Here is a 16,406-nt window from a genome sequence, read left to right on the forward strand (position 1 = left end):
TAAATTTTTAAGTTTTTTTATCTCCTCTACAGATAATATGGGATTTTACTTGTAGACTCATTTGAGTTGTGGGCAGGTTTTGGGGTGGGGGGCAGGGGTGGTTTTTTGTTTTGTTTTTTAACCTTTCTGGACAGTATATAATCCTGGTTAACATTGTTTTGTTTTGTTTTTTCCCCTGTATGTGGCGGATATATATGTGTTTGTATGTATGTGAGTCCTTGTGTGTGAAGATCAGAAGATTACGTTAGGTCTTGTGCCTCCTGTTTCTCATTGACTTGGCACCTATTGGTTAGGCTAAGCTAGCTGACAGGCCAGGGAGCCCCAGGAAACCACTTGCCTCTTCCTTCCCAGTGCTGACATTATAAGCAAATGCCTACATGGCTAGCCCCTCTCCCCCTTTGAACTTTCCTTTTTTGATCCAGCTTGGATCCTCTTGCTTGGCTTGTGTAAGCACCCACTGACCAAGCTCTCTCCCTAGTCCACTATTATCATTGTTGGTTTAGGGAGGTAGCTGAAGGAGATAGGGTCTCACTATTTGTGCCATGTTGAACATTGAACCAAGGACTTTATATATGCTACTTAGGCAAACACTTCCCTAGCTGTGCTATATCCTTGGCCCCAGTAAATGGCTTTCTTTCTCTGTGTTTTTATCTGTCTCCCCGTGTACACAACCTCCTTTCTCTATATAGCACAGGCTGATCTGGAACTTGGGATATTTCTGCCTTAGTCTCCTGAATACTATGACTATAAGTGTAAGCTATGCCTGGGTTATGAATTTATTGTTCATAGCCATACTTTTAGCTTATTTTATAGTGAATTAGCAGCATTCAAGAATTTTTAATAATTAAAAGTAGTGAATAACATAAAATGGAAATGTAATTCAATGTGGCCACATTGAGATGAGGGTCAGAGAGATCACTGACTCCTCTAAATCCATCTAGCAAGTGACTTTTACCTTACTCAGTATCAGGATGTCTTTGGAGTTGTATATATGAAAGACACATGAAAAGAAAAGCCAAAATAAAAATAAAGCAAAATTGAGGAAATTTAACCTAGGAGGAGAAATCTAAGTGTCTAGAGTCAGTTTACAGTCAATGACTCATTGAAGAAAATGGTGCTCTTTAAAAAAAGACCACTGGGGCTGGGCATGGTGGTGCTAGCCTTTAATCCCAGCACTTAGGAGGCAGAGAAAGGTAGATCTTTTGAGTTTGAGGTCAGTTGGGGCTACAAGAGTAAGTTCCAGTACACCCAGGTCTACACAGAGAAACTCAAAAAAAAAAAAAAAAAAAAAAAAAAAACCAAACCAAAACAAAATGGGCGGTTGAGTTAATAAGAATCAATTAGTGATTTTTTTTTTTTTTTTTTTTTTTTTTTTTTTTAAAGAAAACACTTTCAGTAGAGTTTTGGGGAGTTGGGGCTTCACAAGTGTGTTGGCTAGTTTTTTGGCAACTTGATACAAGTTGAGAGGAGGGAATCTTGATTGAGAAAACACCTCTATTGGATAGGGCTATAGACAAACCTTTTGGGCTTTTTTTTTTTTTTTTTTTTTTTTTTTTTTTTTAATGATGTGGGAGAGCACTACCCCTATGGGTAGTGCTGCCCCTGAGCAGGTAGTCCTGAGCTGTATAAGAAAGGCAGCAAAGCATGGGAGCGTGCAGTATGCAGTCAGTGTTCTTCCATAGATGTTTCTTCAGTTCCTTCTTCACAATGGACTGTGATGTGGAAGTGTAGCCCTTTTCTCCCTAACTTGCTTATGGTCATGGTGCTTATCACAGCAATAGAAACCCTATGACAGTAAGTAAACAGTAAGTATGATGGATTGAAAAGTTAAAGCCAGGGATTGGAGAGGCGGCTCAGTGGTGAAGAATACTGGCTGTTCTTCCAGGTCTTGGTTCTGTTCCTAGCACCCAGATTGCAGCTCACAATCACCTGTAACTTCAGTTCCAGGGGATCCAACATCCTCCTCTGGATTCTTTTGGCATGGCATACATGTAGGCAAAACACTCATACACATAAAGTAATATTTTTTTAATAAAGTTAAATGAAAATTAAAGACTGGCTTGGCTTCCCATACCTCCAATTTCCGCACTCAAAAACTTGAGGCCAGCCTGGTCTACAGTGTGATATCCTGTGGGTATTATTACTACTGCTGCTGCTGCTACTACTATTATTAATTTGTGATTTAATCATATGTTTTTACATTCTTCAAATATCTTCCCTTGGTGCTGGAGAGATGGCTCAGTGGTTAAGAGCACACTGGTTGCTCATCCAAGGGAGCCCGGTTTAATTCCTAGTACCTACATGGCAGCTCACAACTGTCTGTAACCCTAGTTTCCGGGCATCAGACACCCTCACAAAGACCAGTGCAGGCAAAACACCAATGCACATAGAGATTTTAAAAGTATAAAAATACATTTTTCCTTTTTAATTATGAGAAATTTCAAATATATAAAGTACAGAGAATATCACAAACTACTAATGTACCCACATGATATACCCCCAAGTCTGTTTTTTTTTTTTTTTTATTCATTTAAAAGCTATATCTACTTCTTGTTTATATATATGCGTGCACTCACACATGCTATGGTGATTGTGGCAGTCAGAAGATACTTGTAGGGACTTTCTCTTTCTACCATGTGGGTTCTGGTGATCAAACTCAGGTTATTAGACTTGGTGATAAACACCTTAACATGCTGAGCCATCTTGCACTCTCTCTTCCTTTGTTTTGGAGACAGACTTATGCTGTAGCTTAGCCTAGTTTTGAGCCCATAGCAGTCTTTCTGCTTTAACCTCCCAAGTGCTGGGATTAGAGGAATGAACTACCATTCCTGGCTTAAAGTGGATCATTTTGAAACAGTTTATTGGTATGGTTCCTAAAAGATTGAAGACATCATTGAGATATTCTTGACATTTGTGTATACATATGGTTGTTCACAGAAGTCTTCCTTTTAGTGATACTTTTTATGTGTTTTTGATAAAAATTTTACTATTTTGAGTTCGGATTTCTGTAGATTAGTGGTGCTCAGTTGACCTCTGAAGTGTGAAAACTGTTCTGTATTTGTGCTGTGTAATATAACAATGCTATGATTGGGGAATTTATTTTTACATTTACTTTAACTTCAGTAACTTGTGCAGTTAGTAAACTTTTTTCCTGGTCTAACTCTTCTATTAAAATTAAAGAATATCTCTTCAAAAATACATGTATGCGCTCTTTGGGTGGGGGGGATCTATAGTATAATTGAGGCTGAAGAGATTGGAGAGATGGCTCAGTGTCTAAGGCCAGAAGACCAGGGCTCCGTCTCATTACCCACACAGTGATTCACAACCATCTGTAACTCCAGTTCCAGGAGATACCATACTTTCTGGCCTCTGAGGGCACCAGACATACACAGAGTACAAGCTAAACACTCATATACAGAAAATAACAAAATAGATCTTTATATTTTTACAGTATACATAACACTTGTAATTACAGCATTTCAGAGGCTGAAGCATGAGGATTTCAAGTTAAGTGCCTGCTTGGACTGAGATAATAGTGGGGTATGATCCTAATGCAGTGTGATTGATAGCCTAATAAAGGGGAAACTTAACCACATTTATACTGAGGGGGGAACACCAAATGCTCAAGATCATGTTGAAACTCTGTACACCAAAGAGTGCCAAGGATTGGCAGAAAACCAGCAGAAGCTCTGGAAAAGGATTAGAGCAGACTTGCCCATAGAAGGAACCAAGTCTCCAGAAGTATGAGAGAATTAATTTCTGTTGTTTAAGCTACTCATATTTTACAACAAACATAAAATCCATCTAGCACTTCCTGACAACTGTAATGGTAAATATTTATCTTTACTGTAAAACTACTAACATTTAAAAAAATTACTGTCATTTTATGTGTATAGATGTTTTATCTACATGTATGTCTGTGCACCATATATGTCTCTGGTGCCCATGGAGGCCAGAGGAGTGTGTGGCATCCTCTGGGACAGTTGTGAGTTGTCACATGAGTGGCTGGGAATAAAACTAAGGTCAGCTGTGAGCCACCATGTGGATTCTTCTAATCAAACTAGGGTCCTGTGGAAGAGCAGTCAGTGCTCTTAGCTGCTGTATCAGCTCTCCAACTTCACTACTAAATTTTTGTTTTAAATCTAGTTTTGTTCCTATTTCCGAGTACTACTAATGTTCGCTTACTTACTACATACTATGTCCTGTTGTGAATGCCTTACAGTTATAATTCACAATTCACTTATTCCTTAAAGCTCAGAGCTTTCTGAGTGATTGACTTTTGGACTGGAACATGGCTGTTCCTGGAGTTGCTGGTGATGGCAAAATGTGAGAAGCTGCTTAAAAGAGGAAGGGAGCGTGTTGAGAGAGGGGCCTGAAGTGAAGTGGCAGAGCACTTGCTGAATATGTGCAAGGCCTTGGATTTGATCTCAGCATTACAAAACAAAACTAGATCCATTCTGAAAAAGTTCTCAATAGAGAAAGCTGGAGTACTTTCAGGAACAAAATAATTGTTGATTAGTTCTGAACCTACAGAATTAAAGTATTTATGAGTCAATATTATTGTAAATATTTAAGTAAAGGGGAAAAGAAAGTTTTATAAAAGAATCCCAATTAGGGAACGGTTGAGATGGCTCAGTGGTCAAGAGCACTGGCTGCCCTTCCAAAGAACCAAGGTTTGACTCCTAGTACCCACATTTGCAGTTCCAGTCCCAGGGATCAAACACCCTCTTCTGGTCTCCAGAGCCACTACATGCACATTGTACACTGACATACATGCAGTCAAAACATCCATACACAGAAACAAACAAAAGTTTCTGTTAGGACACTACAGTAATAATGGCTGTAGATAAGGTTCTAAGGTGGTTTTTTTGTTTGTTTCTTTCCTTTTTTGTTTTTTGTTTTTGTTTTGTTATTTGTTTTCGAGACAGGGTTTCTCTGCGTAGCCTTGACTGTTTTGGACTCTTTTGTAAACCAGGCTAGCCCGGAACTCAGAGTGATCCGCCTGCCTCTGCCTCCCAAGGGCTGGGATTACAGCTGTGTGTGCCACCACTGCCCAGCTCTTTTTTGTTTGTTTTTCTTTTTTTGTTTGTTTGTTTGTTTGGTTTTTGTTTTTTGTTTGTTTTTTTTTTTTTTTTTTTTTTTTTTTTTTTTTTTTTTTTTTTTTTTTTTTGGTTTTTCGAGACAGGGTTTCTCTGTGTAGCCTTGGCCATCCTGGACTCACTTTGTAGACCAGGCTGGCCTCGAACTCACAGCGATCCGCCTGCCTCTGCCTCCCGAGTGCTGGGATTAAAGGCGTGCGCCACCACGCCCGGCTGTTTTTTTGTATTTTTGAGACAGGGTTTTTTCTATGTTCTGGACTGGCTCACAGCAATGTGCCACAACTGTCCTAGCTTTCTTTTGATGAAAGTTGAAATTAGCCGGGTACTTTAATCTCAGCACTTGGAAGCCAGAGGCAGAGGTGTGTGTGTGGGGGGGTGTGTGTGTGTGTGTGTGTGTGTGTGTGTGTGTGTGTGTGTGTGTGTGTGTGTGTGTGTGTGTGTGTGATCCATGCATATAAAAATAAAAAGAAAAGATGAAAATAATTTGTTCCTTTAATTTTTTAAAATTTAAGTAGGATATTTTCCTTCTGTAATTTTGTTACTGGTATGAAAAGGCTACAGATCAGTGTGTTAATTAGTATCTTCGACTTTTACTGAAAGTATCAGATCTAAGAGTTTTCTGATAGAGTCCATAGCATTTTAAGCATAAAATCAGGTCATTGGTGAAAGGACTTTTACTTTTCCCATTTTTATCCTTTTTATTGTTTTATTGTTTTTAGTTGGGTATATGTATCAGTGAAAGTACCAACAGAGGCCAGAGGAGTTGCTTTGTTTGGTTTGGTTTGGTTTGTTGGTTGGTTGGTTTTTTTAAGACAGGGTTTCTCTGTGTAGCCTTTGCTGTCCTGGACTCCCTTTGTAGACCAGACTAGTCTTGAAGTCACAGGATCTGCCTGCCTCTGCCTCCCTGAATGCTGAGATTAAAGGCTTGCGCCACTTCACCTGGCTTGCTTTGGTTTTTTGTTTTTGTTTTATTTTGTTTGAGACAGGGTTTCTCTGAGTACTCTTGGGTGTCCTGGAACTCATTATGTAGACCAGGTGGGCCTCAAACTCAAAGACTCTGCTTCCCAAGTGCTGGGATTACAGGTGTACACCACTACTGCCAGATGGTTTGTTTTTTTGGTTTTGTTTTGTTTTTGGTTGGTTGGGTTTTTTTTGGTTTTGGTTTTTTAATTAAAAAACAAAACTAAAACCTGGACAGGGTGCACCCATAAAATTCCAGCACTGAGGAGGTAGAAATGTGAGAACCTCAGGACCTTGTTGGCCAGCCAGCATGGCCTTAAAGGCAAGTTCTAGTGCAGGTAGACCCTGCCTCAAGATATAAAGTGGGAGCTGGCTGTAATCCCAGCACTCGGGGAGGCAGAGGCAGGTGGATCTCTGTGAGTTCCAGACCATCCTGATCACTAAGAGAGTCTAGGACAGCCAAGGCTACACAGAGAAACCCTGATCTCTGCCCCTTTTGGGAAGGGTGTGAGTCACAGGAAGTAAGAGTTTTGGTCTCAAGAGGGATAGATGTTTGTTCAACTGCCTAGAGATTTTTATCTATTTCTAGACCCGGTTGTGTTCCATTGATCTGTTTTTCTGCCTTTGAGCCAGTATTCACTATCATATTGTCTAGACTCTGGTAGTTTATCGAAGTCAAATTTAAAGTTGTTCACTGCTATCAGGATTATTCTAACTATTATAAATTATTTGTACTTGTAAATAAACTTTAGAATTGATTTAGTAGTCTTTTCAAAAAGCAGTTATGCCTGGGCTTGTGTGTGATTTAGGGAGTCATTTAGCATTGATTCTTTCTTGTTTTATTATTATTATTATTATTATTATTATTATTATTATTATTATTATTTATTTGATGTATGCATATGGTTTGCCTACATGCATGTTTGTGCGTCAAGTTGGTGCCTGGTGCTCTCAGAGTCCAGAAGAGAGAAACAGCCTGGAACTGGAGTCAGGTGCTGGGAATCGAACCTCCTCTGCAAGGGCAACCATTTCTCCAGCCCCCATTATTTCTACCAGCTATATAATATAACCTTCCATTTATTTAGGTGTGTTTGTTTGTTTATTTTGGTTCTTTGTTCTTTTTCTCTCAGCGTATTTTGTTGAGGTCTTACACACGCTGTTAAGGTCTTTATTTTTCTAGGCATGGTGGTGCACACCTTTAATCCCAGCACTAAGAAGGCAGAAGCAAGCAGATCTCTGAGTTCTATGACAGCCTGGACGACAGAGGGAGTTCCAGGACAGCCAAGGCTACACAGAGAAACCCTGTCACAAAAAACATCAAAAAGATTATTTGGACCTGGAGAAATGATTCAGTGGTTAAGAACACTGGCTGTTCTTCCAGAACTCCCAGGTTCAATCCCAGCACCACATAGCAATTCATAGTCCTTTGTGACTCCAGTTCAGAGGATTCAGTGCCTTCTTCTTGACTTTCTGGGCATATAGTACATGGGACATATGTGAAGATAACATACTTTACATATAAAAAATGTTTTAAAATTTCTGAGTAGAGGGGCTGGAGAGATGGCTCAGCGGTTAAGAGCACTGACTGCTCTTCCAGAGGTCATGAGTTCAATTCCCAGCAACCACATGGTGGCTCACAACCATCTGTAATGTGATCTGATGGCCTTTTCAGCACTGTATGCATAATAATAAATAAATATTTAAAAAAAAAATTTCTGAGTAGAGCAAATGTTGTGGTGCATAATCATCATAGACAAAACACCTGTACACATAAAGTAGGATAAAATTAAATTGTGTGTGTGTACAAAAATATCAATCTTTTTTTTTTTTAAAGGAGAGGTTTTTTGTTTTGTTTTGTTTTTGTGGGGGGAGGGGGGAGAGGGCGGTGTGGAGGATGGGGGTCTCTGATTCTAGCTGAAGCTAGCCTAGAACTCACTATGTGGTCCATACTGACTTGGATATTTTTCCTCTTGATGTTATTATATAAATTTAATTTTAAAAATTGTTTTATTTCTACCTTTAGAAATTAATTATTTCTTGCATTTTGGCCTTATATTTTGAAAGGTATTTTTTTCCTTCAGCTTTTTCATATGGTATAGAAATGAAGAGGGCGGGCTGGAAAGATGCCTCAGCAGTTAAGAGCGCTGGCTACTCTTCCAGAGGTTCTGAGTTTAGTTCCCATCAACCACATGGTGGCTCACAACCACCTGTAATGGGATACGATTCCTCCTTCTGATGTTCATGAAGACCGAATGTTCATATACATAAGATACATGAACAAATAAAATAAAATAAATGCAGAAGTAAATATAGAAGTCAGGCTGGGCAGGGGTGGCTCATGCCTTTAATCCCAGTATTTGGGAAGCAGAGGCAGGCAGATCTCTGAGTTCAAGGCCAGTCCGGGACAGCCAGGGCGACATAGTGAGACTCTGTCTTGAACCCCGCTCTCCCTTCCCTGCCCCCCTCCAAAAAGAAGTCAAGGTCTAATCTCTAAAAGTTGTATTCAAATAAAAACTTAAGGCTGGAAAGATGTCTCAGAGGTTAAGAACACAACTGTTCTTGTAGAAGACCTGAGTTCTGTTCCCAACACCCATTTCAGGCTGTTGACAATTACCAATAACTCCAGTGTCTGGTAGATTCATGACCTCTGACCTCTGTAGGCACCTGCATGTACATGCATATATCCCCTCTACACATGGACAGGTACATACATATACACATAATTTAAGCTTAAATAAATATTTTTTAAAGATTTGTTTATTTATTTACTTACTTACTTATTATGCAGTGCTCGACCTGCATGTACATCTGCAGGCCAGAAGAGGGCCTCATTATAGATGGTTGTGAGCCACCATGTGGTTGCTGAGGATTGACCTCTGAGCCATCTCTCCAACCCAAAAGAAATATTTTTTTTTTTAAAGAAAACAACTGATTTATAATTATATTAAAATGTCAATGACTGGGTATGGTTTTTATCCTTGCCTAATATTGACATTTGAGAAGCTTGTTAACCTGGTTTCTTTCTAACTTATAGAATGTGTTACATTTGTTTGATTTTGGGTTTTTTTTTTTTTTTTTTTTTTTTTTTTTTTTTGGTATTTTGTTTGTTTGTTTGTTTGTTTGTTTTGAGACAGGGTCTCACTATGTAGCCCTAGTTAGTCTGGAACTCATATTGTCGACTAGGCTAGGCTTTAACTCACAGATCTACCTGGCTCTTACATTTGTTTTGTATTAGAGTCTATGTGAAGTGACTGGAGAAAAGCAAAATAATTAGATGTGGTTTTGTTCTTGGAGAATGTATTCATTAGTTAGGAAATTCCTGGTACTTCACTATTTCAGTCTGGTGGCTTTTTTTCCTTTAAAAAAAAAAAAAAAGTAGAGTTGAATTATAGCCAGACAGTGTTACATGCTTATAATCCTAGTTCCCCAGAGACCCAAGGCAAGAAAATGGCCACAAATTTGAGGCCAATCCAGGCTACATAGTGAGTTTAAGGCTAGCCTGGGCTAATAGCAAAAATTAAAATTGTAGATCTTTGTAACCAGTCAAACAGAATATGCCCGACAGTAACTGATCTGAGCTTGAGATGAGTTTCAGAACAGCTTCGCATGCCGTCCTTCTAGTCTTCTGCTTAGAGCCCTGATAGCCCGTGTCAGGACTGTTGTCTTTGGTGCTTTTTACTCCTATGGATTACATTTGATTCGCTAACATTGAGCATGAGCTGCTATGAGGTTTGTTTTGTTTGTTTCCTCCTCCTGTTGGGCCCAAGCAATACCTGCTTTCGCCTTGTGATTTTGAAACATCAACATGCTTGTTTTGTTCCATCCTGTCTCTTCATTTTCCTCAACTTCTAGCTAAATACTTTGTGCCTGTGCCTTTAGTGTGAAGAGATCTTTGAGAAAGTCCTGTCAGCAAACTTTGGATAAAACCATTGAATGTATTTTTCATTCAATTTAGTTGCAATTCTTTGAGCAGTGCCTGGGAACCTAATGCAAATTTGTTTCTTTTTTATTACAGTTGGAAAGACATCCTTGATCACCAGATTCATGTATGACAGTTTTGACAACACCTATCAGGTATTTTGTTTTTGCCAATTTATTAAGTTTATCTCTTAATGTTTAAAGAATGTTTACAGCATTTTTAAAAGTTTATTGATTCACATGAATGTGTAAATTGTTATATAAACACAAAATACAAATGATTTTGTCCATAGCCCTAACCTTAATTTGCTTCTTTCAAAGTCTATTGAAAAGTTATCTTTATTCTCATCTTAGAGGGAATTAGAAGTGATAATTAGATTGTTTTTGATTTTTTTATAGAGAATTCATCCAAGTCTTAGATTCCATTTTGGGAATTTATTTCAGGCTGTGATGTCAGAGGATTCAGGCCATCATGACAGGAAAGTTGCAGTGGACTAACTAGTTTTCATCTCATCAATGCATCATAAGCAGGGAGGGACATGCCAGCACACAGCTACTTTTTTCCCCTTTTCCTCTTTTTTTAAAATTGGATTTATTCATTTTGTTTTATATGAGTGTTTTGCCTGCATGCAATTATGTGCACCATGTGCATGCTTTGTGCTGTGTGGGTCAGAAGAAGGCATTGAATCCCCAGAACTGGAGTTATGGATGGATGGTTGTGTACCACCATGTGAATGTAAGGAATTGAACCTTCCTTCCTGCAAGAGAACTGCTCTTAACTGCTGAGCTGTCACTTCATCCCCGTGTCCCAGTTAATTTTAATTTATCTTCCTATTTAATTGTAAACTTCCTTAATGTCCACTTTTCTTTCTAGTTTTTGTCTTTTAAAAGTCCATTGTTTGGCACACTAGGGAGGCAGAAGGAGGCAGATCTCTGTGGGTTTGAGGCTAGCCTGGTCTACAAGTTGCAAAAAAAAAAGAATTTAAAAAAAAAAAGCGAGCCTGGTCTTCAAAGCAAATCCAGGACAGCCAAGGCTACACAGAGAAACCCTGTCTTGAAAAACCAAACCAAACCAAAAACAGTCTTATTATTTAACCAGGCACACAGTATTTTACACTGTGTTTGGATCATAGGAGAAACTTATTGCTGAATGATAAAAAGAAAATTTTGTTTTTTGTTTAGTTTGTTTGTTTTGGTTTTTCAAGGCAGGGTTTCTCTGTGTTGTTTCCTTACTTTAACACACTACTTCTATATTAGAAGAATTATGTCCCTTTGTCAATCATATTTGTAGGTCTCTGGCTTTCTGAGATACCAGAGCAAGCCATTATGTAGGAAGTTTAGGCACTGCTCGGTTTATAGCAACATAAAATTAATTTTGTAAAATTGCTGTTGGGGCAGATAACAGCCATTCTGGCTGGGCAACATTAAGATACTCAGATTGTCTTGTTCTCTATAACATGAGAAAAATTGGTATGAGATGAGTTATCTTTCATAAATGAGGAGAGTTGATCACATAAAGGGCCTGAAGTAATTAGTCTCCAACATGGAGTGAGTGCTTAGTACATGGGAACAGTTAATTTGGGCATGTTCATTCTCTTGGCTAAAGTGTGCTTATGTCTATATTTATTATCTCTTTTGTAGTCATAAATTTTGTTTGTATCTTAAACTGCTGGCTACCACCAAACTAGTACTTGCTAACTTTTTTGTTTGTTTTATAGGCAACAATTGGCATTGACTTCTTATCAAAAACAATGTACTTGGAGGATCGAACAGTGAGTAGTGTTTTCAGTGTGCAGTTTTCTGCAACACTCCAAGCTAGAAAGTGAGGATCACAGCTGTAATCAGTAAATGTCACTATCAGAAGTACTTTGCAAACCTGCCAAATTAGATCTTGAGAAAAATTTACTACGGAGTTTGTTTTGGCACTCTGATTTTTTTTATTTCCATTTAACATTCAAAGGAAGAAAGTCAAAATTTCTTAGTAAAATCCTGATTTAGAAAAAGGACAACAGATAGATTTATAAGACAGTTAAATGAATTTTCATGAAGAAATTAGAACAGCTTTAAAATCTTTTGAACATGAGTCAGGTCATTCAGAAAAGATTCAGATTTTTAATCTTCTATATTGAGTGTTACTTTTTAAAAAATTATATTTTAGCCTACTCCTCCTTGAAGAGATTACTGTCATTTAAACAGTTAATAACTTTAAACTCCCAAAATATTAAATTATCTCTAATATTTCACCTTATTTCTGAAGTATATGGGGTTTTTTGGATGTTTATTATGGGTAAGAAAACTTATTAGAATTTTCTATAATGTGGATGTGACAGGAAAAAAGTAAAGAAATTATGTAAGATTGCAAAAATTTATTCTCTCTTTTTTTTCTTTTTCTTCCCTCTTCCCCATCAGCTACACCGTCTGGGCTCATATATATAGGAGAAACAAAGCATAGTAGTCACAGACTTGGGAAAGACTCATTCTAGCTTTAGAGGGGCTTTCAGAGAAGCAGTACTTTCTGATAGCTTGAGGTTTTCACTAACATTTACCTTCATTCTTCTTTTTATGCCTAGTATTTGAACATCAAAAGATCATTTGGAAGACACTGAGAGTCAAAGTTACAGGGGGATGGGGGAAAGTCTTATTTCTGATTCTATGAAATCTTTCACAAATCATTTTCAGTGATTATACCTTTAGAACAAGGAAGTTTGTGATAACTGCTCCCTTTTTAGAAAGGAGTTTTTTGTTTTGTTTTGTTTTTTAATGTTTTCATTCCCCTGCTTTTAACCTCTCCATGAGTTGTCTACCACTCATGCTACAAAAATTATTTCTTTTTAAGTATTATTTTTTGGGGTTTTTGTTTGTTTTTGTTTTTTGTTTTTTGTTTTTTTTTTTATTTATTTTTTCCCATCCCACAGATCAGGCTGCAGCTGTGGGATACTGCGGGTCAGGAACGTTTCCGTAGCCTCATTCCCAGTTACATCCGTGACTCTGCTGCAGCCGTAGTAGTTTACGATATCACAAGTAGGTATACTGCCATGGGTTGACCTCTCTTACTTTTCTTGCTTGTTTGACTGATTTTGTTGTTAGGTGCGATTGCAATTATGGGACACAGCAGGTCAAGAGCGATTCAGGAGCTTGATTCCTAGCTACATTCGTGACTCCACTGTGGCAGTTGTTGTTTATGATATCACAAGTGAGTGGGGGGACTATGCATTTCTAATCTTCTTTCAACCTTTAGCTTAGCTGCATGCATGTTTGTCTTGTGCTTGTTTTCCTTACTGGCATGAAAAACATCTTATCATAGCAAACTGTATCCCAGACAGGTCAGGCAGAAATACTTGCCTCCATGTTTGTACCAATATGCTCTATGTCACTGTCAGGGTTTTCACTTTCAGACATCATCCTTTGGATCTTATTAATCTTTTTCAAGGCTTTCATAGTAGCCTCTTATCCATAAACTATCCCATAATTATAGTTAAATTATAGGAATATTATTAATTTATTTCAGATTTCAAAGGTAATCTGTATTTAAGCCTGTTGCCAAGTTTTCCAGCAGATCCTACATGGCTTCTGTTGAGTCTTGTTATTTCTGTTTTTGGGTTTTTTGGTTTTTTGTTTGTTTGTTTTGTTTTGTTTTGTTTTTCTTCTTTTTTTGTTTTGTTTTGTTTTTTGGTTTTTTGGTTTTCTGAAACAGGGTTTCTCTGTGTAACAGCTCTAGCTGTCCTGGAACTTGCTCTGTAGACCAGGCTAGCCTCGAATACACAGAGATCTGCCTGCTTCTGCCTCCCAAGTGCTGGGTTAAAGGTGTTCGCCACCACGCCCAGCTGTGTTGAGTCTTTTTAAAAGTTTCCACCAGCTATTATTTTCTCTGCTTCCCACTTCCAGTCATTCTTTTATATTGAGAAAAACAGAAACATATATGTAAGAAACACTTAGTCATTTTTGTTTGAACATGTGTATTTTGTAAATGATTTCCTTTGATGCTAATAAATTACACTTTCATTTCTTTCAAAGAAAAATTTAAATGGGAAATGAAATGGTATTTTTCGTTTTTTCAAAACCTGAATGCATTTTGGGCTTTTAAATATTCCATGGAGCATTGGTCTCTGCTCTCTGGTTGAAATTATCTTTGTAAATTGTTTTCTTATACATGTAAGGCAATATTTAACATCATTCCATAGACTACGTCAAAGCTCATAGGCAAACCCAGGTTATGCAGCATCCTCGACTCCTATAAAACTATCGTATAGAAGTGACTAATCTGAGCTAGTCATAATAGTCCGAGACACTTTTTTATTCACTCAGCCAGAAGCCATGGTTAATAAACAGTAATTACAGTACCAAAAATTATATTACATTCCAAGATGTATTTTTCTTCTTCTTCTTCTTCTTCTTCTTCTTCTTCTTCTTCTTCTTCTTTTACCTTTTTTGGATATGTGCTTTATGCAGTTTTTCTTCTTGCAGCTTTACTTTAGGTTGCTACTTTTTTTTTTTTTTTTAAGTTCATTATAATGCATTGATCCGTTTTGTAGCTTGAAAGTGTTTGTTTTTACTTTAACCAAAGCAAGTGAAGCTTGTAATTCCACAAATGTCATAAAAATACTAGTGAATTTGTTACTTTACCTACTAAAAAATATTAAAATAGTCTAGCTAAAATCTAATACTTTGAAATGATGAATTCAGTTAAAAGTGAGCCTGCTACATCAAACTAATTAAAACAAATGCAAGCTGGGCATGATGGTGCACGCCTTTAATCCCAGCACTTGGGAGGCAGAGGCAGGCAGATCACTGTGAGTTCGAGACCAGCCTGGTCTACAAAGGGAACCCAGGACAGCTAAGGCTACAGAGAGACCCTGTCTAGAAAAAAAAAAGAAAGAAAGAAAAAGAAAACAAACAAACAAATGCAAGAGCCAGGCTGGATGGCACATACCTTTAATCCCAGGGAGAGGTAGGTAGAGGTAGGAGGAAGGATTTTTAAAAATATGGTTAAAGTGATCACAAACTGAGTAAGCAATGCAAGCACAGTGGTGTAAAGTCTTCATGAATTTCCTGAATGTGTTGGGACTTCCTGGCTGACATACTTTTGAAATGCTTTCTTTGTCATGTTTGGTATGTATTAGTATAAGTGATCAAAAAAAGCATTATGGCAATGTAACACCGTATTATCTGCTATAGCTGTCCTTAGATGTCAGAAAGCTTTTTATTTTTATAATTATGTAATGCTTTACAATAGTTTGATTATTGTCAAAAAAAAAAAAAGAACCTTTTTTCCAAAATGAACATTAATTTTTTTTTTCCTTCTTCAGACTCTTAGATCACTGACAGCTATAATCAGATAAAATGGAGTTATGTTGTGGGCACATTAAAAATGGGGTCTTAATGTGCTGTGTCTCTTCCCTCTTTCAGGGTATTTGTGGGAAGTGTCCTTCACTGGGGGAAGCATTTTCAGTAACACTAATCTCTCTGTTCACTCTCAATGCCAGATGTTAACTCATTCCAGCAAACTACAAAATGGATTGATGATGTCAGAACAGAAAGAGGAAGTGATGTCATCATCATGCTAGTAGGAAATAAAACAGATCTTGCTGATAAGAGGTATGAAATAACTCTGAATGCTTGGTTTTAATGTTAAGCAGCATGTTGTTTGTTTATTAAAAATTGCTTTTGAAAGGGAGATGTTTCATTTTATCACACACCTCCTTTATTTTTTTAAGGTTTAATAAGTGCAGCAATGTTTTGTTAAAGAACAGACTACCCCAAGTAACTACTTATATTTAAAAAAAATATTCATAATGATTAGATACACATACTTACATAAGTCTTTTTACAAAACATAATTTTATCTAATTCAGTGATGTGTTCTGTGTGTATTTGTGGGATTTCTGATTATGTGGTTGTGCCAAACCTAGCTCAGTATGAATAGCTTGATTGTAACACCTTAGTCAAATGAGCAAGGCTCATTCAAGTCACAAGATGCATAGTATATTAACATTCACTGTAGATTTCATGTGAATGGTGTTCCATGCTCTTATTTTGTTTTGTTGTTTTTGTTTGTTTGTTTGTTTTGTTTTGTTTTTCGAGACAGGGTTTTTCTGCATAGCCTTGACTGTCCTGGACTCGCTTTATAGATCAGGCTGGCCTTACACTCACATCAATCCACCTGCCTCTGCCTCCCAAATGCTGGGATTAAAGGGGTGCCCTACCATGCCCAGCTGTGCCCAGTTGTTTTTTTGTTTTGTGTTTTGTTTTCCGTTTTTTCGAGACAGGGTTTCTCTGTGTAGCCTTGGCTGTCCTAAACTCGCTTTGTAGACCAGAGTGGCCTCAAACTCACAGTGATCTGTCTGCTTCTGCCTCCCTAGTGCTGGGATCAAAGACATGCGCCATCACTCCCTGCTCGGGATTTGTTTTGTTTTGGGTGTGTATGTGTGC

General features: G+C 37.7%; 1 protein-coding gene across 2 annotated transcripts in view; it reads left to right on the forward strand.

Moving 5' to 3' along the window:
- The window catches only part of Rab6a (RAB6A, member RAS oncogene family), a 34,270-nt gene that overhangs the window by 8,237 nt on the left and 9,627 nt on the right, over nt 1-16,406 (forward strand). Inside the window, exons 2-5 of one of the 2 annotated variants that reach the window (XM_051149045.1) lie at nt 10,075-10,133; nt 11,696-11,749; nt 13,065-13,170; nt 15,461-15,572. In XM_051149045.1, the coding sequence (XP_051005002.1) occupies nt 10,075-10,133; nt 11,696-11,749; nt 13,065-13,170; nt 15,461-15,572 (331 nt within the window). Of the gene's footprint in view, nt 1-10,074; nt 10,134-11,695; nt 11,750-12,892; nt 12,999-13,064; nt 13,171-15,460; nt 15,573-16,406 lie in introns of both variants that reach the window. The other variant, XM_051149046.1, reaches the window with a different exon arrangement.

This window comes from Acomys russatus, chromosome 7 (assembly GCF_903995435.1).
Source record: "Acomys russatus chromosome 7, mAcoRus1.1, whole genome shotgun sequence".
NCBI lineage: Eukaryota > Metazoa > Chordata > Mammalia > Rodentia > Muridae > Acomys > Acomys russatus.